The 22,355-nt window shown below is 42.5% G+C and overlaps 1 protein-coding gene across 2 annotated transcripts in view; it reads left to right on the top strand.

Annotated features, from left to right (window-relative positions):
* Positions 1–22,355, top strand: part of ift172 (intraflagellar transport 172) — a 154,458-nt gene that overhangs the window by 43,565 nt on the left and 88,538 nt on the right. Inside the window, exons 17-21 of one of the 2 annotated variants that reach the window (XM_041188323.1) lie at positions 2,534–2,670; positions 4,754–4,861; positions 8,914–8,998; positions 19,013–19,105; positions 21,820–21,897. In XM_041188323.1, the coding sequence (XP_041044257.1) occupies positions 2,534–2,670; positions 4,754–4,861; positions 8,914–8,998; positions 19,013–19,105; positions 21,820–21,897 (501 nt within the window). The remainder of the gene's footprint in view (positions 1–2,533; positions 2,671–4,753; positions 4,862–8,913; positions 8,999–19,012; positions 19,106–21,819; positions 21,898–22,355) is intronic. The other variant, XM_041188324.1, reaches the window with a different exon arrangement.

The following is a 22,355-nucleotide window of genomic DNA, read 5'->3' as shown; positions in this document are numbered from 1 at the left end:
CCCACTACTCACCAATCAGCTCTCACCTTTGTGCTGATGTCACTTTTTGAAGCTTCCTCACACTCGCACTAGTTCTGATCTCTCCGCCGCTCTCTCATGCTGTCTTGTGATGTCACTTTTGTTATTTTCAACAACAACTGACTGCAGGTCACTCTTCCCAGACTGCTTCACTATGATGCTGACTGCAGGACACTCTTCCCAGACTGCTTCACTATGATGCTGACTGCAGGTCGCTCTTCCCAGACTGCTTCACTATGATGCTGACTGCAGGACACTCTTCCCAGACTGTATCGCTGCGATGCTGACTACAGGATACTCTTCCAAGATGTGGTAATCAGCAGGAGGTTTCCTTGCCCATGTTGGCCTAATGGAATGAGGCTTCATGGGAATCGATGTTGAGGACTTCCAGGGCAATTCCCTCCCGACTGTTTACCACTGTGCCACCAACTCTGCTGGGTCTGTTCTGCCCTGCAGGTGAGACAGGACATATCCAGGGATGGTGATGGTGGTGTTTGGGACGTTATCTGTAAGATAGTCACCCTCACGGAATCCTATGTCAGGCTGTTGCTTCACTAGTCTGTGAGACAGCTATCCCAATTTTGGCAGCCCCGGATGTTAGTAAGGAGGAGTTTATAGGGTCGAGTTTACTGTCATCGTTTCCAGTGCCTAGGTCAATGCTGGTTTTTGAGACTTTGATAGTGGCTTGTTGGGCCATTGCAGAGAGCATTTAAGAATCAATCACGTTCCTGTGGGTTTGGAGTCACATGTAGGCCAGACCAGGATGTCAGATTTCCCTCCCTGAACAGCAATGGTTTCATGGTCATTAGACTTTTAATTCCAGATTTTTATTCAATTCAAATTGAATTCATCTGCCGTGGTGGGCTTTGAATCTGGGACCCCAGAGCATTACACTGGGTCTCTGGATTACTCATCCAGCAACAATACCACTACACCATTGCCTCCCTTTGAATTGCATTGTTCAGGGTATCATGTTTCTTTGCTTGGGTCTTTTAAAATCTAAGTATCTTACGTCATGAAGCTATTAATGTATATAATATTTTGGCAAACAATTTTCTTTTAAAAAAGAGGTTTAGTCTGTGGGTGTGTCCTAATTGGATTAAAGCCAGATAGCCTGGGTGCTTTGATGGGTACTAGCCTTGATATGTAAGAGAGATAACATACATTTGCATTTTGTGAATAGAAAATTCAAGAAATGGGGTCAAAACTGATACCTTTTTAACAGATACCAAGCCATATGTATATATTACTAATAAAGTTGGCACTATGAAAGAGGTTTTATTGTTAAAGAGGTTTATTTCAGAGTTTGTTGATACAATGAGAATTACATTCAATGGGAGTTGTAGGTATAACATGACAACCGTTTTGGGTGTGCTGAACAGAGGCAATGTGAGATCAAAAGCAGCTGTACGCCTCTGACTGGCTCCACAGCAACCAAGGGGAAAAGAACCTCATTTTGAATTTGTAAGGTGAAAATACTTTGCCTAGTACCTGGTTAAGCCTATGGGCTGCTGTTGCCTTAATGGAAATTAATTTGGGAATTTGTTAAAAGTTATGATAGTAATTTGTAGCCACGTATATATATGTATTTTTGACTGGTGTAAATTAATAAACTGTTTCATTTAGCTTAATGTAAAGCCTGAAGAACTCATGGTCTGATTCTTGAATTTAGAGTCGCATCTCAAACATAGCACTTAAAATTATAGGTTATGACAGTTGTTTAAAGTTTCCCTCTAGGAATTTTAAATAACTCCACTTTACCAACTGCATCGGTCATAACACTTACTGTTGCCTTAATGGAAGTGCAACTGGGGGTCAGATTAATTAGGGGATTTAGAAGTTATTATAGTAGTAATTTGTAGATATATGTATGTGCTTAAAACCATTTCTCTTATTAATAAAAGTTTTCTCTAGTTTTGTAAAAACCTGTAAGGCTTAGTGGTCTTATTACTACTGAATGCAAAGCCCACATCTTGAAACATACAAATTGAACAAATAGTTTTGGCAGTTGTCTCAAGTTTCCCTCTGGGATTTGAACAACTCAGCATTTTCCATCGGCTGTGCCATAACAACATGCCTTGCTTAATTCTGTGTTACAGCTTGTATTATGATATTGGCAATTTTGCTGCTATTGAGGGTCGCAATGGAACTAACAACTTCCCTCAGTGACTATGACTTCTGTTTTACCATTTCTCCGCCGGCTAATGCTGGAACCCAAAGTTGCGGTTCACGAGATAAATCTTTGGCATATTCAGAAATATTATGAGCTTATAGTATGATTTGTTTATTATCATTGTTATTGAGCAATATCTAGCCACTTAAAGTTGACATTTCAGGTAGTTTGTTTTGATCTCTCAAATTCAACAATAGTTTAAAAGCATATAAATTGGGATATTGGTACAGAAGTAGAGAGAGATGAAATAATTGAACCACAGAAACTTTGTTTGATATGTTGCCTTTTCTATATTTTAAAATGTTTTGCTGGTTGACTTTTTTATTTTCATTTTCTCTACAGGGTGATATTGTAGATCTGGAGCGGAGTAATGGTAAAACAGAAGTCATAGTCACTGAGGGAGTGAATACTATTTCTTACACTCTGGATGAAGGACTGATTGAATTTGGCACAGCAATTGATGATGGAGATTACAACAGGTTGGTACTGAGCATTAACGTTTCAATTATTTGATATTGAAAATCGGCCTTATGAATTTTGGGCCTTTTTAAAAAAAAGCTAAAACCTCAGCTCCCTCTGTTTATATTCAAATCAAAATGAATTGATATTTGATCTGGAATTTGCACAGCTTTCTGCAGCACCAAGTAAATAATATCATAAATGCAATCTTGGGAAAAAGTTCTGCTTTGATACATTTTTATTATTTTCAGGTGTTGCTCAATAGAATTTATTTTTCTTTGTTCTTTCATGAGATGTGGATGTCGCCGTTAAGACCAGCTTTTGTTGCCCATCCCTAAATGCCCTTGAACTGAGTGGCTTGCTGGGCCATTTCAGAGGGCAATTAAGAGTCAACCACATTGCTGTGGATTTGGAGTTACACGTTTCCGAGTAAGGATGGCATCTTTCCTTCCCAAAAGGGCATTATTGAACTAGGTGGGCTTTTACAGCAATCGGTGACAGTTGTCATGGTTGCCATTATTGAGACTAGCTTTCATTTCTGAGTTTATTGCATTTGAATTCCACCAGCTGTCGTGGTGAGATTTGAACCCATGTGTCCAGAGCATATGCCTGGGCCTCTGGATTACTAGTCCAGTGACATTGCCACAGGCTCCCCTGATTTATTATGTAGATAGACATAATACACAATTTGTTTAAATAAGAGACATTCTTTTCAAGGTATGGCAAATGATTAAAGCATTGCAATAATAAAAACTTTAGTGTGTTGTTCCTGTTTTTTAAAGACTTTCAAAGAAGAAAAAATCAGAGGGCAGACTTGTAAGCATAATCAAAAATTTAGCTAATCTTCCCATTGTTGCTCAGTTATTATGTTCATTTGGCGTAAATTCCTACATCATAAACTGCAAATCATACTTGATAAACTGATACAAACACTAGATTGGTGCTGGTCACATTATGTGAAGTGTGATTCTATGATGTGCATTGGCTGAGTTTACCCCTCTGGCCTAGAAGCATGTTCTCTTCTGGAGCAGCGGTGTTCAAGAGGCAAAATTCTTTCACTTAGTCTGTGGATCCTGTCTTCTCCGCACACTTGTGCTTATTGCAAACATTCAGCCTCAGCTTTTGGAATATTCTCAGGCTTGAAGGAGCAGAAAAGGCTGTTTCCTGAATGGTGAATTTAGGTAAATAATGGTGCAACATTTAACGTGAATCAGGAATTAAGTGTTAAAGGGTTAGGAAGCTTCAAGAACTGAGGTTGAAGCTTCCAAGCATGCAGCTGTCTTCTGGCTAAAGTTGGGAATATTGGCAGAGGACACAGAAGGGAATGGTGGTTTCAGCAATGACAGTGGTCGTAGAGTGAGCAGAAAAGGTCGTAACATGAGCAGCAGGAAGCAAGCAACAACCAGGATAGTGGGCCGTGGTTGACCAGGCCAGTAAAAGCAAAATGCTCAGTAAGATACAGATTCTTAGTGCAGAGGACCTTGGATAATAACTGTTTGGCAAAGGCTTGACAATTTTTGCTTTTGAAGGGACTTGCATTTCTGTGTTTGGGATACTTGGGATTCTTTGTGAAGTGGGGTGGGATTTGCATTTTAATTTATGGTGCCCCTCCATTTGATTCAACCATTTGCACTTGGTGATTGTTACTTCCTGCTCCAAGAAGCTGGACATTGCTACTGAACAAATTGATATTACTAGTCGAATGACAGGAAAAAGAATGTGATGTATACTTCAATGTTCTAGATTTCTAAGATTTAGAGGACATTATTTACCATTCCATACACAAAAAAGCGAGCTCCTCATCTCCATCTGTCAAAATTCACTTCAGAAAATTAATGTTCTAACTTTTTGATGCCAGTTATGCTGCAGAGCCTAGGTAGGGAGAAGAGGGGGTGAGAAACAGCCGCCAGACTTCTGTTCCTTGAAAGTGTTCATTTCAGTAACTGCATAAGAAATACCAGAACCACTGAATGTGTATTACATTTTTAACTGATAACCTCCTTGGGTTCAAATTAGAGGAAAAAAAATCAATGTGTGGGGGAATACCACACTGCTTTTCTTTCAGTGCAATGAGTGTAAATATTGATTTTTTTTTTTTTCCAGGGCTACTGCCTTCCTGGACACATTGGAAATGTCATCAGAGACTGAAGCCATGTGGAAAACATTAAGCAAACTTTCATTGGAAGCCCAACAGTTACATATTGCAGAGAGGTAATAATAGGTGGCTGTACTTTTAGGGAAACTAAAGAGGACAAGTTTCTTTTGTATTGTACAATGAAGTAAATGAGTGGGTCTGATACATGCACTCATTAAGAATTATATTCTTGTGACTTTGGGCATTGCTGCCCCTTTACTACTATAGTGTGACTGAATAAGGTATAAAATAAGAGTGACTGGCTGTAGATTCACAAGGCCCAATTCCCTTGTGTGCCTCCCCTAAGAGGTCTTTCAAGTATGAGCCTAGATGGTGACTGTGTGCAAGCTGTTTGACCTTGCTGGGGGAGGCATTGCTGTCAAAGCTAATACTGACATCAGACTTGCACACACATGAGCTTGCAGCAGGGACTGCTTGATAGCAGTTAGAAGTGCAAAACCCTGACGATTTTGCTATTGCCCCACCAAGGTTGCTAAGTCAAATTATGATTCTTTTTCTACTGCCACCACATATGGGATTAGATAATGCGAGCAGATTTGATCTATATAGCTTCTCATAGCTGAGCTAAATAGGGAGCTTCATATTCTCTGTCCTTTATTACACAAGCAAATGATGTAGGTGGACTGTGTGCATTCCACAAATAATGGGATTTATCTGGTATATAAACATAAATTATCTGCCTTCAAATGTGTTCTGAACACCTTAATGAAATGACAAATTGAATTGAACACCTTATTCTAAACAAGGCACAATAAGAATTACTGTATCAGATACTTCAAAATAATCAAGAAATTGTATTCCCATAATTCATAGGAAAACCACTCTTGTAAATGAAGGTGTAAACATTTGAGAATTTAGCTCAATCCATGTTGTAAAGTGAGACTTCTGTTTACTTTGTATGGTTGTTCTAGAATGGGAAAAGTCCAGTAGCTAACCATCACCAGACAGGGTTTGCTGCTAATCTCCTGGGCATGTAACTGAAAGCCTACTTGGGTATGATGATAAAATCTTTCCCAGGTCTCAAGCTAACAATAGATATTGGCTTGGATTTTTCAATAACAATAACAGTGACACTGTCAGCATTCACCATGATTACAGAGTAAATTGGGCACCAACATCATATGTCCACACATGTGTGGTTAAACACAGAAATCCAGAAGTGCTGCCAGAGATACTCCACTCCTCCACAGGGTACACTGTTGCAGTCCTTGCCAATAGATTCGGCATTGAAATGACTTCAACAATGTCAACTTGGGATACTTGCCCACTAATTCTGCATTAAAAGCTGCTGAAAAAACTAGGGCTGGTGCATTCAGGAGTAAATGAGTTTTTAACAGCATGCTAAGTGATGATTACTGCTGAACAAGCTTTCTACCCCTAAAAAAGTAATTTTATAGTGTGGAGTCTCATTCTCTCAGAAGAAAATTAGTGTTGGAGATTTTGACAAAAAATCTATCTTTTATCTCTCTCCCTTAATTGCATCATTACTTTCTGCACATAATTTAAATTTAATTTATGTTTCCTGTTTTATGCTTTCTGGTTTGAACTCTGTGTCTCAGAACTCAGTGTGGACTCTTCAGTCTGGTTGAAAAACCTTGCTGGTTCTTGTCTGCTCACAGTAACAAGTAACATTTGTGCCACCCAAGTGCCAGGTAATGACCAACAAGAGGGACTCTAACCATCTGCCCTTGACATTCAATGGTATTACCGTCGCTGAATCCCTCAATCTCTTAACATTTTGTGGGTTATGATTATTCACCAGAAACTGAATTGCACTAGCCATATAAATACTATGGCTACAAGAGCAGGTCAGAGGCTGGCAACCCTGTTATGAGTAACTCACCACCTTACTCCTCAAAGCCTGTCCATTCACATGGCACAAGTCAGGAGTGCGATGAAATACTCTCCGCTTGCCTGGATGAGTGCAGCTCCAACAACGCTCAAGAAACTTGACACCATCCAAGACAAAGCAGCCCGCTTGATTGCACCCCATCCACCATCTTAAACGTTCACTCCCTCTACCAATGATGCACAGCGGCAATAGTGTGTACCACCTACAAGACACAAGGCAGCAACTCACCAAGGTTCCTTTCACAGCATCTTCCAAAGCTGGAGTCTTTCCCACCTAGAAGGACAAGGGCAGCACCTGCAAGTCCCCCTCCAAGCCATACACCATTCTGACTTGGAACAATATTACTGCTCCTTCACTGTCGCTGGGGCAAAATCCTGGAACTCCTTCCTAACATTGTGTGGGTATACCTACACCACATGGAGTGCAGTGGTTCAAGAAAGCAGCTCACCACTTCTCAAGGGTATTTAGGAATGGGAAATAAATGCTGGCCTAGCCAGCAATGCCCTCATCCCATGAATGATTAAAAAAAAGATGTCACAGATTCCCTTTGGAGAGCACCATACTGGAAAAGACACCAGCTTAGGGGAAACCTACAAAAACTGCCCAGGTGCCAACAAGGTGAATGGTGAGAGTCACTCCTTTGCCACTGACAGAAAATCTGGGCTATTATTTTACATTTTGATCTTGGGATGAGGGCTGAATTTGTATGGCCATGTTTATTGCCCAGCCCTTACTGCCTGGTGAAGGTAGTGATGACCCCCACCCTCCTCCTTATATTGCTGCAGTCCTTGTGGTGATGGTGTTCCCACAATGGTGGCAAGTAGGGAATTTTAGAAATTTATCCCAAAATCATGAAGAAACCGCAGTGTATGTACAAGTCAGGATGGTGTCTAACTTGGAGGTGATGGTATTCTCGTGATGTTACTACACTTGTCCTTGGTACTAAAGGTCATGTGTAGGAGATGCTGTCAAAATGAGATTGGTAAGTTGCTGCAGTGTATTTTGTAACTAGTACATAGTGCAGCCACAGTACACTGGAGGTGGAGGGACTTCAGTGGTGGTACAGCAATCATTTTGTTCAGAGTTATGCTAAACACCTTAAGTATTGCAGTCCCCACACCTATTAGGGTGAATGACAGTTATTCGATCAAATTCCTAATTTCAGTCTGGTGGGCAGGAATTAAGGGGTCAGGAGATGAGTCACTTATTACAAAGTACCCTGCCTCTGCTCTGCCCTTGTAGTCACAATGTTGGTGTGGCTGGTCCAGTTAGTTTTCTGGTTAAATATGGTCCACACAACCTTGATGATGGGGGCGCTTCTTGGTGGTAGTGTGATTGAAAGTCAAGGGGAAGCTTTTTCTTCTTTGGCATTGTTATTGCTGGGCACTTGTCAGTCCAAGCCAAGATATTGCCCAAATCCTTCTATAGGCTTTGTTATTGGAGGATTTATGAGTGGAATCATCAGCAAACAGTCTCACTCTGGACTTTTCCACAAAGGGAAGGCAAAGGCATTTGGTGAAGTAACCGAAGATAGTTGGGCTATCAGGAGCTTTACCATTGAAATAATAGGGTTATGATAATTAACCTTCAATAGCCATGAACATATTTGGTCTTTGTCAGCTCTTATTCCAGGCAATGGAGGGTTTTCCTTTTTATTCATTTATGGGATGTGGGTGCCGCTGAGAGTTCCACATTCTTATTGGATCTCTTGGTGTCAATGTAATCAAAAACAGTTTTAATGTCAAGGGGAATTACTGTCACCTTTCTTCTTGTTTTAGCTTTTGTGTCAATTTATGTCGCGGTATTGACAAAGTTTAGATTCAAATAATTTTGGCCATATTCAAACTGAGTATCAGTGAGTAGGTGAGACACTTAGGTGAATAAGTGTGACTTAATGGCCCCATTGAAGATTCATTCATCACCTTGGTGATTGAAAGGAGATTGATAGAGCTGCAGTTGGGTGAGTTACATTGGTTCTCTTAGTGGGCATTTCATATCTGGGCAATTCTTCACCCTGTCAAGTAGACGTTGTAGCTTTGCTGAGGATGTGGCTAGTTCTGCTGTGCAGCCCTGCAGCACAATACTAAGGATGTTGTCAGGGCCTACTGCCTTTTCTGTGTCCAGAATACTTGGTTGTGACTTAATGTCACAATAGCAGTAGAATGTGCTAGAAATGACCCGAACACACAAAACAAAACAAACAAAAAAATAGTGAATTGAGTCCTTAATCACTTCACATGTATCCCTGTCTTTTAGATGCTTTGCTGCTCTTGGGGATGTAGCTAAGGCTCAATTTCTTTGTGAGACTAACCGGATGGCAGACCAAGCAGCAAAAGAATATGTAAGTATTAAGTAAAGTTATTAACAGCAGACAATAAAAAAATGGAACATCAATCAATAGATAGAAAACAAATTTATTCAGATAAAAATTTACGTTTAAAGAATTCAATAAATATTTCATCATATTGTTTCTGCTTTTATAAAAATAAGTGTTATTCAATAATTGTAATAGTAATAGGGGGAGGTGGTGGCATAGTGGTATTGTCACTATTTCAGAGACCCAGAGTAATGCTTTGGGGACCTGGGTTCGAATCCCACCACGGCAGATGGTGAAATTTGAATTTAATAAAAAAGTCTGGAATTCAAAGTCTTATGACAACCATGAAACCATTGTCGATTGTCATAAAAACCCACTTGGTTCACTAATGTCCTTTAGGGAAGGAAATCTGCTGTGCTTACCTGGTCTGGCCTACATGTGACTCCAGACCCACAGCAATGTGTTTGACACTCAAATGCCTTCTGAGCAAGGGCAATGAGGGATGGCCCAGCTCAAGTGACACTGTCACATGAGAGGACATATAGAGCACATGTTGTAAATGTTTTTTAATAATTGGCCTGCCCATGTAAAATGGCGGCACGCATCCGATCCCTAATTGTAAATAGTTGAGGTCCCAGCACTGGTCCCTGTGGCACACCACTTGTTACATCTTGCCAATCTGAAAAAGACCCATTTATGCCTACTCTCTGTTTCCTGTTTACCAGCCAATCCTCTATCCATGACAATATGTTCCCCCATACCATGAGCTTTTATTTTCTGCAATAACCTTTGATGTGGCACTTTATTAAATGCCTTCTGGAAATCTAAGTACAGTACATCCACCGGTTCCCCTTTATTCACAGCACATGTTACTTCCTCAAAGAACTCCAATAAGTTGGCTAAACTTGGGTGGGGGAGAATTTTCTCCGCATCGGCGGGTGGGTGGGGGTGCTGAGGGGGGGAGGGGGTGGGGGGGGGGCGCTGCTGAGTGGGAGTGGGTGTGGGCTGGCATGCAGCCGATCGTCACCTGCGATCGGGTGCGCACCACCATTTTACGTGATGCACATCTGGAAGCGCTTTGTGCTCCCTGTGCAGGGGGTGTTGGGGGGGGGGGGGGGGCGGGGAGGTGGCGCTGTCGGCTGAGTTGGGGCCTGCAGCCTTCTGCGTGCGAAAGAGTGCAGAAATCTCCCTGAGGCACAGAGCTGCCTCAGGGAGATTAGTTTGACTGTCAAAATTTTTAATAAAGGAAAAAAACATTTTTTACGATGTCCTCTCATGTGACAGTGTCACATGAACTGTCAATGAACATGTCAATGAACTGTAATAAAAAATTTATTCAATTTATAAATACTTCATGAAATCTCATCCCGCCCGTGGATGAGGTTTCATGATAAATATGAAGGCCGCCTGGGCTCTTCACCTGCCCCCCCCGCCAACCTTAAGGTTGGATGGGCAGCTCAGTTATTACTTTAATTAGTTTTAAAATGGCCTTAATAGGCCTTTGACAGTTTGGCGGGCGCACAGCCGACTCCAGTGCGCACCCACCAAACTGAAGATCTGAATGATACGCGGTATCATCGGAATGTTCGCCCAATGTCACTTCGTGTCATTTTACACGTTGGCAAGCGGAACCCGCTCCTGCTCATCGACCTAAAGATTCTAGCCATGATTTCCCTTTCACGAAACCACGTTGACTCTACCTCATTACCTTGAACTTATCCAAGTTCCTTGCGATAGTTTCTTGAATAATCTCTTCTAACATTTTCCCTATGACAGATTTTAAGCTAACTGTAATTTCCTGCTTTTTGTCTCCCTCCCTTTTTGAATAATGGAGTTACATTTGCTATCTACAAATTTAATGGGATCTTCCCCCAAGCTAGGGAGTTTTGTAAAATTAAAACCATGTATCAACTATCTCACTAGTCCGCAATGGCAGGTTTTCACACCATATCATTCCAAACCCGCCGCATTACTTATGCATTCCCGGGAAACACTCCTTTTCCACGGTGGGCGGGTTCTCATTCGCCCACCACGACATCAACTCGACGCTTCATCACGCCGGGTGCCGTATTTAAAATCCCAGCCACGAACACGCAGCTCAGTGCTTCTAGCCCACAGCTACTCCAGGGAAGATGTCCACAAAAGGCAAAAAGACTGCAGCCCCCAGGTTTAATGACTCGTCACTAAAATGGCATTTGGACACTGTGGATGCTCGCTATGATGTCCTCTACTCCCCCTCTGGCCACAGGACGGGCAGTGGCATCACCAATCTAGCATGGTAGGCGGTGGCAGCGGTGGTCAGTGCCAGTGTTGCACATCAGAGGTTGGCTATCCAATGCAGATAGAGGATGAATGATCTCATCCGTGCAGCTAGGGTATAGCAACCATTTCATGACTCTCAACTCTCACACTCAAGCCCATCACACATTTACTAGCTGTCACTCAGTGCCAGCTCAAGGGACGTTACCACCCATTCTCTCACAGGTGCCCTCACATGTCCATCTGGCCTCATCCCCTCTGGAGACTGCCTCCTCAGCCATCACCATCTTGAGGCCACTTGCAAGATCAACCTGTGCCCCGACACATACCCTGGGATACTCTCTTACCCCAGTACTACACTTGTCCTGCAGCTTCTTCCCTTGCCTGAGGCCACTTCTCCCTCTCCCCCAAGCAAGACCTTGCCCTGCAGCCATTGAAAAGCCACCCATATATGGCTGATCTAGTAGGTAGAGACCCACCCATGAGCCCCGCCAAAAGTGATGTGGTGCTGCCTGTGAAGCCTGGCGCTGATGACTGCAAGTATTGACCGAAGCAAGGTAGGCAAACAAACCTTGAAGTCCCAAGCAAAGTGCAGACCACCAGGTGCACATCGCTTATGTGCTGTTGTGAAACACGTCGGTGTGGGTGGACGATCCAGCGGGGCAGGGATGAGTCCGGTGGGCTGGCCTTATAATGATTTGCTGATGTATTATAATGAGGTTCCTGGCGTCCAATGGCAGGAAATGCGGCCAGCCATTGGCGGGCTAAGCGGACAATCGCAAACTGGTTTCATGGCGTTGTGAAATTGATTTTTGGCCTTATCGCCATATTGTACGCTCACGTCACTGAATATGCTTGACTCCAGCAGGCACAGAAAATCCCGGCCATAGTCTCAGACCCATTCCACTCTCCCTCAAACTCAATGTAAAATTCAATCATATTATGGTCGCAGCTACCAAGGGGTGCCTTCACTATGAGATCATTAATTAATCCCATCTCGTTGCACAATACCAGGTTCCAAGCTCCCATTATTTCCTCCTTTATGCTCCATCCGACTATATAGTTACTATTAGGGGGCCAGTATACAACTCCCACAAGTGACTTCTTGCCTTCACCATTTCTCATCTCTATCAAACTGTTTCCACATCCTGGTTTCCTGAACTTGGGTCATCCCCCTCTATTGTGCTAATACCAATATTCACCAACAGAGCTACCCCTCTACCTTTCCCTCACTTCCTGTCATTCATGAATGTACTATTACCTTTAATACTCAGGCCCCAATCCATGTTCTCCTGCAGCCATGTCTCTCTAATGACTGTCACATCGTGTGTTCTCAGTTCACCTGTTTTGTTTCTATTGCTTCATGCATTCAGATACAGAGCCTTTAGTTTCATCTTTTTGTTCTTCTTATAACCTCTAATCCCACCTGTTGATTTCCTGTTAGATTTATACTCTCTGTCCCTTCCTGTTGAGGTCTGTTTTTCATTTCCTGTAATATTTTCTTTTGCCATGTCCCTACTCATTGATTTACCACATCTTCCCTTGCCCCCACTACTTAGTTTAAAACCCTTTCTACTTCCCTAGTTATATGGCTGACAAGAACACTGTTCCCAGCACAGTTCAGGTGTAAACTGTCCCAACGCTCTACAGATCCCATTTTCCCCAGTATTGGTGCCAGTGCCCATCGGAACGGAACCCACTTCTTCTACTGCAGGCTTTGAGCCACGCATTCATCTCCCTGATCTGATTTGTCCTATGCCAATTTGCATGTTACTCAGGTAATATCCAGAGATTATGACCTTTGAGGTTCTGCTGCTTAAAGTCATATGTAAATGTCTTTAGCCGCTCATGTCCAGAATCTCCTGAATTTCCTTCTGGGATCTTTAAGTTTGTGATTGTTGTTTTGTCCCGAGCAGATGTCCTGAACCCTGGCACTGGGCGGGCAACACAGCTGTCTGGACTCGTGCTCTTTGCTGCAGAGAACAGCGTCAGTCCCACTGACGATACTATCCCTCACTAACACTACATTCCTTGTAACTCCCCCCACTTGAATGACTTTGTGTAACACAGTAACATGGTCAGTTAGCTCACCAACCTGCAGCTCCCACTCTCATCCAAACCTGTTGGACAATTGCAAGGGCCGAGACTCCTGCCCTCTTGGTCCCCTTACCTGCCTTGCTTGCAGTCACGTCCTCCTGTCCCTGACCACTAACCAAATTAGAAAACTTTATCCTAAGGGGTGTGACCGCCTCCTGGAATGAAGTGTCCGAGTAACTTTCTTCCCCCCCACCACCCCCCTGCCCAACCTGATGTGCTGCAGTGTCTGCAGCTTGGCCTCTAGCTCAATAACTCGGAGCTGAAGTTCCTGTAATCGCAAACACTTATTGTAGACGTGTTTGCCCAGGATCACACCTGCATCCAGAAGCTCCCACACCCTGCATTCGCAACATTCACCTGCCCTGCCATCTCCAATATGTGCTAATTAATAATTGCTAATTAATTAATTATAATAAATAAAGCCTGCACCTCTCAACAAGTTTCGGCGCTGCCAGTAAACTTTACTGCTAAAACAATACAGTGCTTAGAATACAAATAAAACTAATAATACCTTGAGGAGGTGGTGGTGAGCTGCCTTCTTGAACCTCTGCAGTCCATGTGGTGTAGGTACACCCACAGTGCTGTTAGGATGGGAGTTCCATGATTTTGACCCAACGACAGTGAAGGGACGGCGACATATTTCCAAGTCAGGATGGTGAGTGACTTGGAGGGGAACTTCCAGGTGGTGGTGTTCCCATGTGTCTGCTGCCCTTGTCCTTCTAGATGGTTCTGGTCGTGGGTTTGGAAGGTGCTATCAAAGGAGCCTTGGTGAATTCCTGCAGTGCATCTTGTAGATGGCACACACTGCTGCTACTGTGCGTCGATGGTAGAGGGAGTGAATGTTTGTGGATGTGGTGCCAATCAAGCGGGCTGCTTTTCCCTGGACGGTGTCCAGCTTCTTGAGTGTATTGGGAGCTGCACTCATCCAGGCAAGTGGGGAGTATTCCATCACACTCCTGACTTGTGCCTTGTAGATGGTGAACAGGCTTTGGGGAGTCAGGAGGTGAGTTACCCGCTGCATGATTCCTAGTCTCTGACCTGCTCTCGTCTAGCCATACAAATACTGGGGCTGTGAGTTCAGTTTGTGGTCAATGGTAACCCCAAGGCTGTTGATAGTGGAGGATTCCGTGATGGTAATGCTACTGAATGTGAAGAGGCGATGGTGTTAGATTCTCTCTTGTTGGAGATGTTCATTGCCTGGCACTTGTGTGGCATGAATGTTACTTGCCACTTGTCAGCCCAAGCCTGGATATTGTCCAGGTCTTGCAGCATTTGGACATGGACTGCTTCAGTGTCTGAGGAATCGTGAATGGTGCTGAATATCGTGCTATCATCAGTGAACATCCCCACCTCTGACCTTATGATGGAGGGAAGGTCATTGATGAAGCAGCTGAAGATGGCTGGGCCGAGGACACTACCCTGAGGAACTCCTGCAGTGATGTCCTGGAGCTGAGATGACTGACCTCCAACAACCACAACCATCTTCCTTGGTGCTAGGTATGACTCCAACCAGTGGAGAGTTTCCCCCCTAATTCCCATTGACACCAGTTTTGCTAGGGCTCCTTGATGCCACACTTGGTCCCATGCAGCCTTGCTGTCAAGGGCAGTCACTCTCACCTCACCTTGGGCAGTCAGCTCTTTTGTCCATATTTGGAACAAGGCTGTAATGAGGTCAGGAGCTGAGTTGCCCTGGCAGAGCCCAAACTGGGCATCAGTGAGTAGGTTATTATTCAGTGCTTGATAGCACTGTTGATGACCCCTTCCATTACTTTCCTGATGGGGCAGTAATTGGCTGGGTTGGATTTGTGCATTTTTGTGTACAGGACATATCTGGGGAATTTTCAACGTAGCTGGGTAGATGCCAGTATTGTAGCTGTACTGGAACAGCTTGGCTAGGGGCGTGGCAAGTTCTGGAGCACAAGTCTTCAGTACTATTGCTGGAATATTGTCAGGGCCCATAGCCTTTGCACTATCCAGTGCCTTCAGCCATTTATTGACATCACGTGGTCTGAATTGAATTGGCTGAAGACTGGCATCTGTGATGCTGGGGACCTCTGGAGGAGGCCAAGGTGGATCATCCACTTGGCACTTCTGGCTGAAGATTGCTGCGAATGCTTCAGCCTTATCTTTTGCACTGATGTGCTGGGATCCCCCATCATTGGGGATGGGGATATTTGTGGAGCCACCTCCTCCAGTGAGTTGTTTAATTGTCCACCATCATTCACGACTGGATGTGGCAGGACTGCAGAGCTTAGATCTGATCCATTGATTGTGGGATCACAGCTCTGTCTATCATTTGCTGCTTATGCTGTTTGGCACGCAAGTAGTCCTGTGTTATAGCTTCACCAGGTTGACACCTCATTTTTAGGTATGCCTGGTGCTGCTCCTGGCAAGCCCTCCTGCACTCTTCATTGAACCAGGATTGATCCCCTGGTTTGATGGTAATGGTAGAGTGGGAGATATACTGGGCCAGGAGGTTGCAGATTGTGTTCGAGTGTAGCTCTGCTGCTGCTGATGGCCTACAGCGCCTCATGGATGCCCATTCTTGAGTTGCTAGATCTGTTCGAAATCGATCCCATTTAGTACGGTGGTAGTGCCACACAACACGATGGAGGGTATCCTCACTGTGAAGGTGGGATTTCGTCTCCACAATGACTGTGAGGTGGTCACTTCTACCGATATTGTCATGGACAGATGCATTTGCGGCAGGCAGGTTGGTGAGGCTGAGGTCAAGTATGTTTTTTCCTCTTGTTGGCTCCCTCACCACCTGCTGCAGACCCAGTCTCACAGCTATGTCCTTTAGGACTCGGCCAGCTCAGTCAGTAGCAGTGCTACGGAGCCACTCTTGGTGATGGACATTGAAGTTCCCCTGCGGTGTACATTGTGCGCCTTTGCCACCCTCAGTGTTTCCTCCAGGTGATGTTCAACATGGGGGTGTACTGATTCATCAGCTGAGGGAAGGCTGTACGTGGCAATCAGTAGGAGGCTTCCTTGCCCATGTTTAACCTGAGGCCAATGAGACTTCATGATGTTGAGAATTCCCAGGGCAACTCCCTCCCGATTGTATACCACCATGCCGCCACCTCTGCTGGGTCTGTCCTGCTGGTGGGGCAGGACAGTATCTGTAAGATATGATTCCGTGAGGATGACTATATCAGGCTGTTGTTTGACAGCCTGTGGGACAGCTCTCCCAATTTTGGCACCAGCCCCCAGATATTAGTAAGGAGGACTTTGCAGGGCCAACCGGGCAGACTTTGCAGCTGTCCTTTCTGGTGCCTAGGTCGATGCCTGATGACCCGTTTGGTTTCATTCCTTTTTTGAGGCTTTGTACGGTTTGATAAAACTGAGTGGCTTGTTAGGCCATTTCACAGGGCATTTAAGAATCAAGCACATTGCTGTGGGTCTTGAGTCACATTTAGGCCAGACGAGGTAAGGACAGCAGATTTCCTTCCCTAAAGGGCATTAGTGAACCAGGTGGGTTTTTACAAAAATTGATGTTTTCATGGTCATCGTTAGACTTGTAATTCCAGGTTTTTATTGAATTCGAATTCCACCATCTGTCATTGCAGGTTTCAAACCCAGGTCCCCAGGGCATTATCCTGCGTCTCTGGATTTCTAGTCCAGCGACAACACCACTCCGTCATTACCTCCTCTTAAAGTACTTTGAATTACTAAGTTCAATTTTGCACCTCAGGAATGATGCATCGGCTTTGGAGGTGATGCAATGCAGATTCTCCAAATTGCTATGGAGACTTAGAGGATTAAATTGCGATATAGGTTGCATAAACTTGGCTTGCATTCCCTGGAGTAGAAGATTAAGGGGTGAACCAAAATGTTAAAAGGATTGGATAGGGTAGATAGAGAAATTATTTTCTCTGGTGGAGGAATTGAGAACAAGGTGACATTTTCATAAAATTAGAGCCAGGCCATTCAGGAGGATATTAGGGAGCATTTTTTCATACAAAGGGTAGTAGAAATCTGTAAGTCTCTTCCTCCAAAAGGTTATAGACACTGGGGCAATGGAGTTTTCAATACTGAGATTGATAGATTTTTGTTAGGTACAGATATCAAGGTATATGGAGCTAAAGCAGGTAAGTGGAGCTGAGATACAGATCATTCATGATGTGATTGAAAATTGGACAACACTTGAGGAGCTGAATAGTGAGTCCTGGTCCTATGTATTGTATTTAATGGGAATTATTGTACATGATAAAATGTAAAATTGAATTTTATGTTTACAACACCAGATGGCAGACTTCATTCGCCATGAATTGTTTTTAGGTTTGCTCCTTTCAAGAGTGAAAGCATTGACATTTAAGTCCTCTTGTGTTATTTGGTTAGGGAGTTGAATTGGCAGACATGTGCTCTCCTTCTCATTGTTTTAATTAATAATTATTCTCCCATTCTTCCTCCCAATGAGGTTGTGATTTATCCAGATTATTCCAGTGAGGTGGGAAATCGGGGTCATAAACCTGCATGTTCCAATTTATAGCATTGACTGTCACCTAATTGTTAATGCTGGGTGACTTCATTGTTTACACGTGTAGCTGTAATTTATACTAGATTTCATCTGAAATAACATTTAATAGAAATTATAGAGTCGAGCTTGTTATTTGAACTGTAGCAGTTCAAGAAGACAGCTCACCACCACCTTAGGCAATTAGGGATGGCCTAGCCAAGGATGCCCACATCCCATGAATGAATAAAAAAATTATATTAAGACTTCAGTATTTCTGAAATAATTGTCTATAGCTCTGATGTTATATTTACCAAATGATTCGCTGTTGTGTGATCAGCAGTGAACCTTAGGGTTGATAAAAGAAGTTAAGTACCGACATCATGCCTGTTAAGGCAGATATGGAATATCACAAAACCTAAAAGTTTCATAGTATTAATCTGATCACTAATAGATGCTGCTTTACTTCCTGCATGGTCAACACTTTAGGAATTGAAAATTTATTGGGGGACCAGAGATTTGTAATTATGCAAAAATTCATGCTGCATACACATAAAAAGTGATACCAAAAGGCAAGATCATGCAAAGTTCCAAATTTTCCCCCTTCTTTCTCTGCTCATCCTTCTCCAACTTTGTCCTGATCTGCCCTCCTTTGAAGCTTAACCTTCCCTCTCCCCACACCTTTTAGGGTTGTACATCTTCAAACCGATTCTATTTTCTCCAATTATATTGTTGCATTTTTACCTTTTAAGATGTGAAGATGTTTCTTGTCTCTTTTGACCTGCCAATTTAACATTGCTGCTTCCATTTCAAGCACAGGTAATGCTGGGAATTTCTCTGTTTCCTTACAGTACCTAATACAGGTCACTACCAGAGCCCAAAGTCCATGATATTGTGGGCCATAGGAAAAAGGCACATGCTGTCTCAAAATGCATCTTCAGTGTGCTGCATCCACAATTGCAAGCTGGGAGATGAAGATCAATTCTAGCATGTATTTGCACAAATGAACTATAAAGGAAACTCAAACAGTTTACATAAAATGCAATTATCGTTTTTTGGAAACTGTATTTGTATATTTTGTAACGCACACTCAATCAATTATTTTGATAGTTTAAATGTCTTGTAATATCAGTGTTTAATTATATACTTTTGTTTAAATATCAGACTAGCATTTAATTGTTATTGATAAAATAATGAAACAGCATTCTCATTTTATCTTTTTTTAGGGAGGTGATGGCACAGACAATTACCTTGTTCGTGCGCGATTGGCTATGTTGGAGAAAAATTACAAATTAGCAGAAAGTTACTATCTGGAACAAGTATGTGTGCAAAATGATTAAATAATTTAAGTTATTAGAATAGTATTGTGCAGCTTCACTGAACTTTATTTATACATAGTCAGTACTCTGTTTTAATACATAATTTTCACGTACCTTCAAAATATTTTCATTAAATTATTACTCTATTGCATAGATTTGTAGGTTAATAGTTGGTCTAAGCAACAGATCTTTAGATAGGAAATGTGCGTCTCTGAATTGTGTTGTGTCTTCTTGAATGTTATACAAAGGCTGTGTCTGTGCATACCCTGACATATTTTAATCATTTGTTTTGGAATTTTACGGTTTAATATTGTTTAGCGGCTGTATTCTACGATATTACAGCCCACTGTGACACTGTAAATGATTCAAAAAAGCGTAAAATAATGGAATCGTAGGGAGGGGATTCAGGTATTGAACTTTTGAAGGCCTACCTACTTTTTACTACAACTCTTTTTTTTGCCAGGCCTTGTGACAGAACGTCGCACAAGTCTGAGATCTGCATCATTTTGATGTTTGAACTTTATTTGCAGTGCACTGGGGAGCTTCCCATGTGTTTCTGGTGGTAACGGGCAGCTCCCCTAATCCAACTGTGGGATTTCCGACAAGCCCACTGCCCATTCAAAGAGCCACTGCAATTCTGAACGTGTGGTGTCATTCAATTTAGTGCAAATCTATACTGCTATTCAGAGGTTTCTGGAGAACAATGTACCTCTAGCACGCATGCCTTGATTCTTTGATAGCAGTTGAGGTGCTTCTGGAGTAGGTGAGGTCATTCTCCGCTGATGGCAGGAAAGTACACAACAGATGCTGCAACAGGTCTGGGGTGAGGTGGTTATTAATGTCAATGTGCGCAGCATTTAATCATTGCATTGATCTCCTTCAGTCCGCTCTCCTATAATCAGTTTAAGTGATGAGCGGCTGTGCCACAGGAGTGCCAGTGGCATGTGAGTAGCACATGTTTTCCTCTCTCTAGATGGCAGTACGTCTGCTGCTTTGTCACTCCCTTGACCATAGCCAGCATGCTTTCAGAAAGCCAAAGTACATCGGCAGCTGATATGCCGCAGTCATCAACTGGTCCTTCCCTTGCTTGGACTCTTAAGGTCATCTCAAAGACCTTCATGAACATCTGCAACCTTCCATTATCCATGCTTAAATCATTGAGGGAGTACCTCATAGTAGTGGTAGAAAGGACAAGAAGTCACTTAAGAAAAGGTTAATACATGAACAAAAGTATGATAATGGTTCTTGTGGCAGGCATGAAAAATCACAGCTTTTGACTTTACCACTTTGTCTTCAGTGTGGTTTCATTCTAGCCACTGAGCCTGCAAGGTCAAGTGGCATGTGTATTAAAGTTGGTCAGAGATTGGCAGTTCCTTATTGCAGTGTTGAAAGACTATTGGAGGTGGTATTTAGGAGTGTTAAAGTGGCAGTGGGTGGTGAGGTAAGGGAGAGGAGTAGATCAGTTGGGCAGTTAGCTGTTGAATCATTTGTTTGGCTGCAAACTGCCGTTGTTGCTCCTCCTCTCCCAACTTTTGTTGAACTGTGTAACATCAGGATAGTACCAAATCAACATCTTCTGTCATTCCAAATGTGAGCAACATTAATAGGTTACACAGAAAACAATTGAGCATTCTGTTCTTCTTTAAAGGCAACCAGAGCGCTGCTTCTGAGTTTCACACGCATGAACCCTATAATCACAGTAAGGATGACCATGAGAAACCCTATTCGCATGTGGTTTCCTCATAGTATCAACTGTAGCTCCATGAGGTCCCTTAACCTACTATGACTGCTTCTGTTGCTCCAGTTTCTTTAAACACAGTAGATTGACCAGGATGACTTCTTGGGTTAATTCTTGGATTTCTTGAAAGTTTAGAAGCAGAAGGAAAGTAAAATCAAATGACTTCCAATGGAAAGACAAGTGAAGAAATCCTGCAGATCAATTACACACAGATAGCAATAATCTGCCAACAATTGAGTAACTATTGAAATGACGCTTCCAACAGCTATTTAATGCTCATACCACACAGTATTACTGGGTTTGTCCAGCATTACTTTTGCTTTAGCGAGTGAAAATGGCATCATGGTCCTGTTGACATCATAAGACCTTGATTTAAATAATGTAATGAGTCTCATGTCTGTTAAAAGTAAACAGCTGCTGCCTTGGTGAAAGCCTCATCGAAAATAACTGCTTCACTACTGTGTACTCAGTGCAGCACTGATTTAAAGGCCTCTGCCACCATATTTCTACTATATGGAGTGATTTAGTATCCATCCTCATGTGTCTGCTATCCTTTGAAGTTCTCGACTACTTTTCAGTCTCCTTTCTCCCAAGTATCCAGAACTTTTATATCATATAATAAAACTTCTTCCACATCATTTTTAATAAGTTAACTGTGAAAGAATGTATGCTTAAAAACTTAGAACCCTTTAGTGGGCAGATATTTCTTGAATGAAAATATCATGCAAAAACATCATTTTCAATAAAATGAAAAGTGCCAGTCAACCTACAGTTTTAATTTTAAAAATGCATATCACATTTACATTTTAAAAATATGATATAAAGCATGGAGTGCTGTTAGGCCTCTTTCTGTATTGTTACGACGAGGCTTCCACAATTTATCCACAGAAGACATTAAAATTGATGCAATAATTTTCTTGGCACGTTGGTACTTTTCTTTAGAATATTGTTTAAACAAATATCAATCTTTACCTAGAATGCTGTTGATAAAGCCATGGATATGTATCAGGAGCTACACATGTGGGATGAATGTATTATGGTCGCTGAAGCCAAGGTAATTTGTTCTTCAAATTGACCAGCATGGTGAAGTCCTGATTTTTACAGTAGTTCAGGTTGGATATTAAATTGCTGGATGAGTAATACTGAATATTTATCCACAAAAGAATATGGGCAACATAGTGCAGAAAAACAAAAGCAAAATACTGCAGATGCTGGAAATCTGAAATAAGAACAGAAAATGTTAGAAGCACTCAACAGGTCAGGCAGTATTTGTGGAGAGAGAAATGGTTAATATTTCAGGTCCGTGACCTTTCATCAAAACCTTGGTGAAGAAAAATGTATTTTGAATTGCTTGCGCTTTATCTTTCTTGCCAAATATGAAAACATTATTATCATTGAATCAATATTTTATACTGCATTTAAGGCTGCATTGTCAGAGGTGGCGTCTCTCGGATGAGACATGAGACTGGGACTTCATCTGTCACCTCAGGTGGAGAAGGGCAGGGGAGTTTT

The sequence above is a fragment of the Carcharodon carcharias genome, chromosome 5, assembly GCF_017639515.1.
Source record: "Carcharodon carcharias isolate sCarCar2 chromosome 5, sCarCar2.pri, whole genome shotgun sequence".
Taxonomy (NCBI): domain Eukaryota; kingdom Metazoa; phylum Chordata; class Chondrichthyes; order Lamniformes; family Lamnidae; genus Carcharodon; species Carcharodon carcharias.
This window is presented reverse-complemented; position numbering and strand designations above follow the sequence as displayed.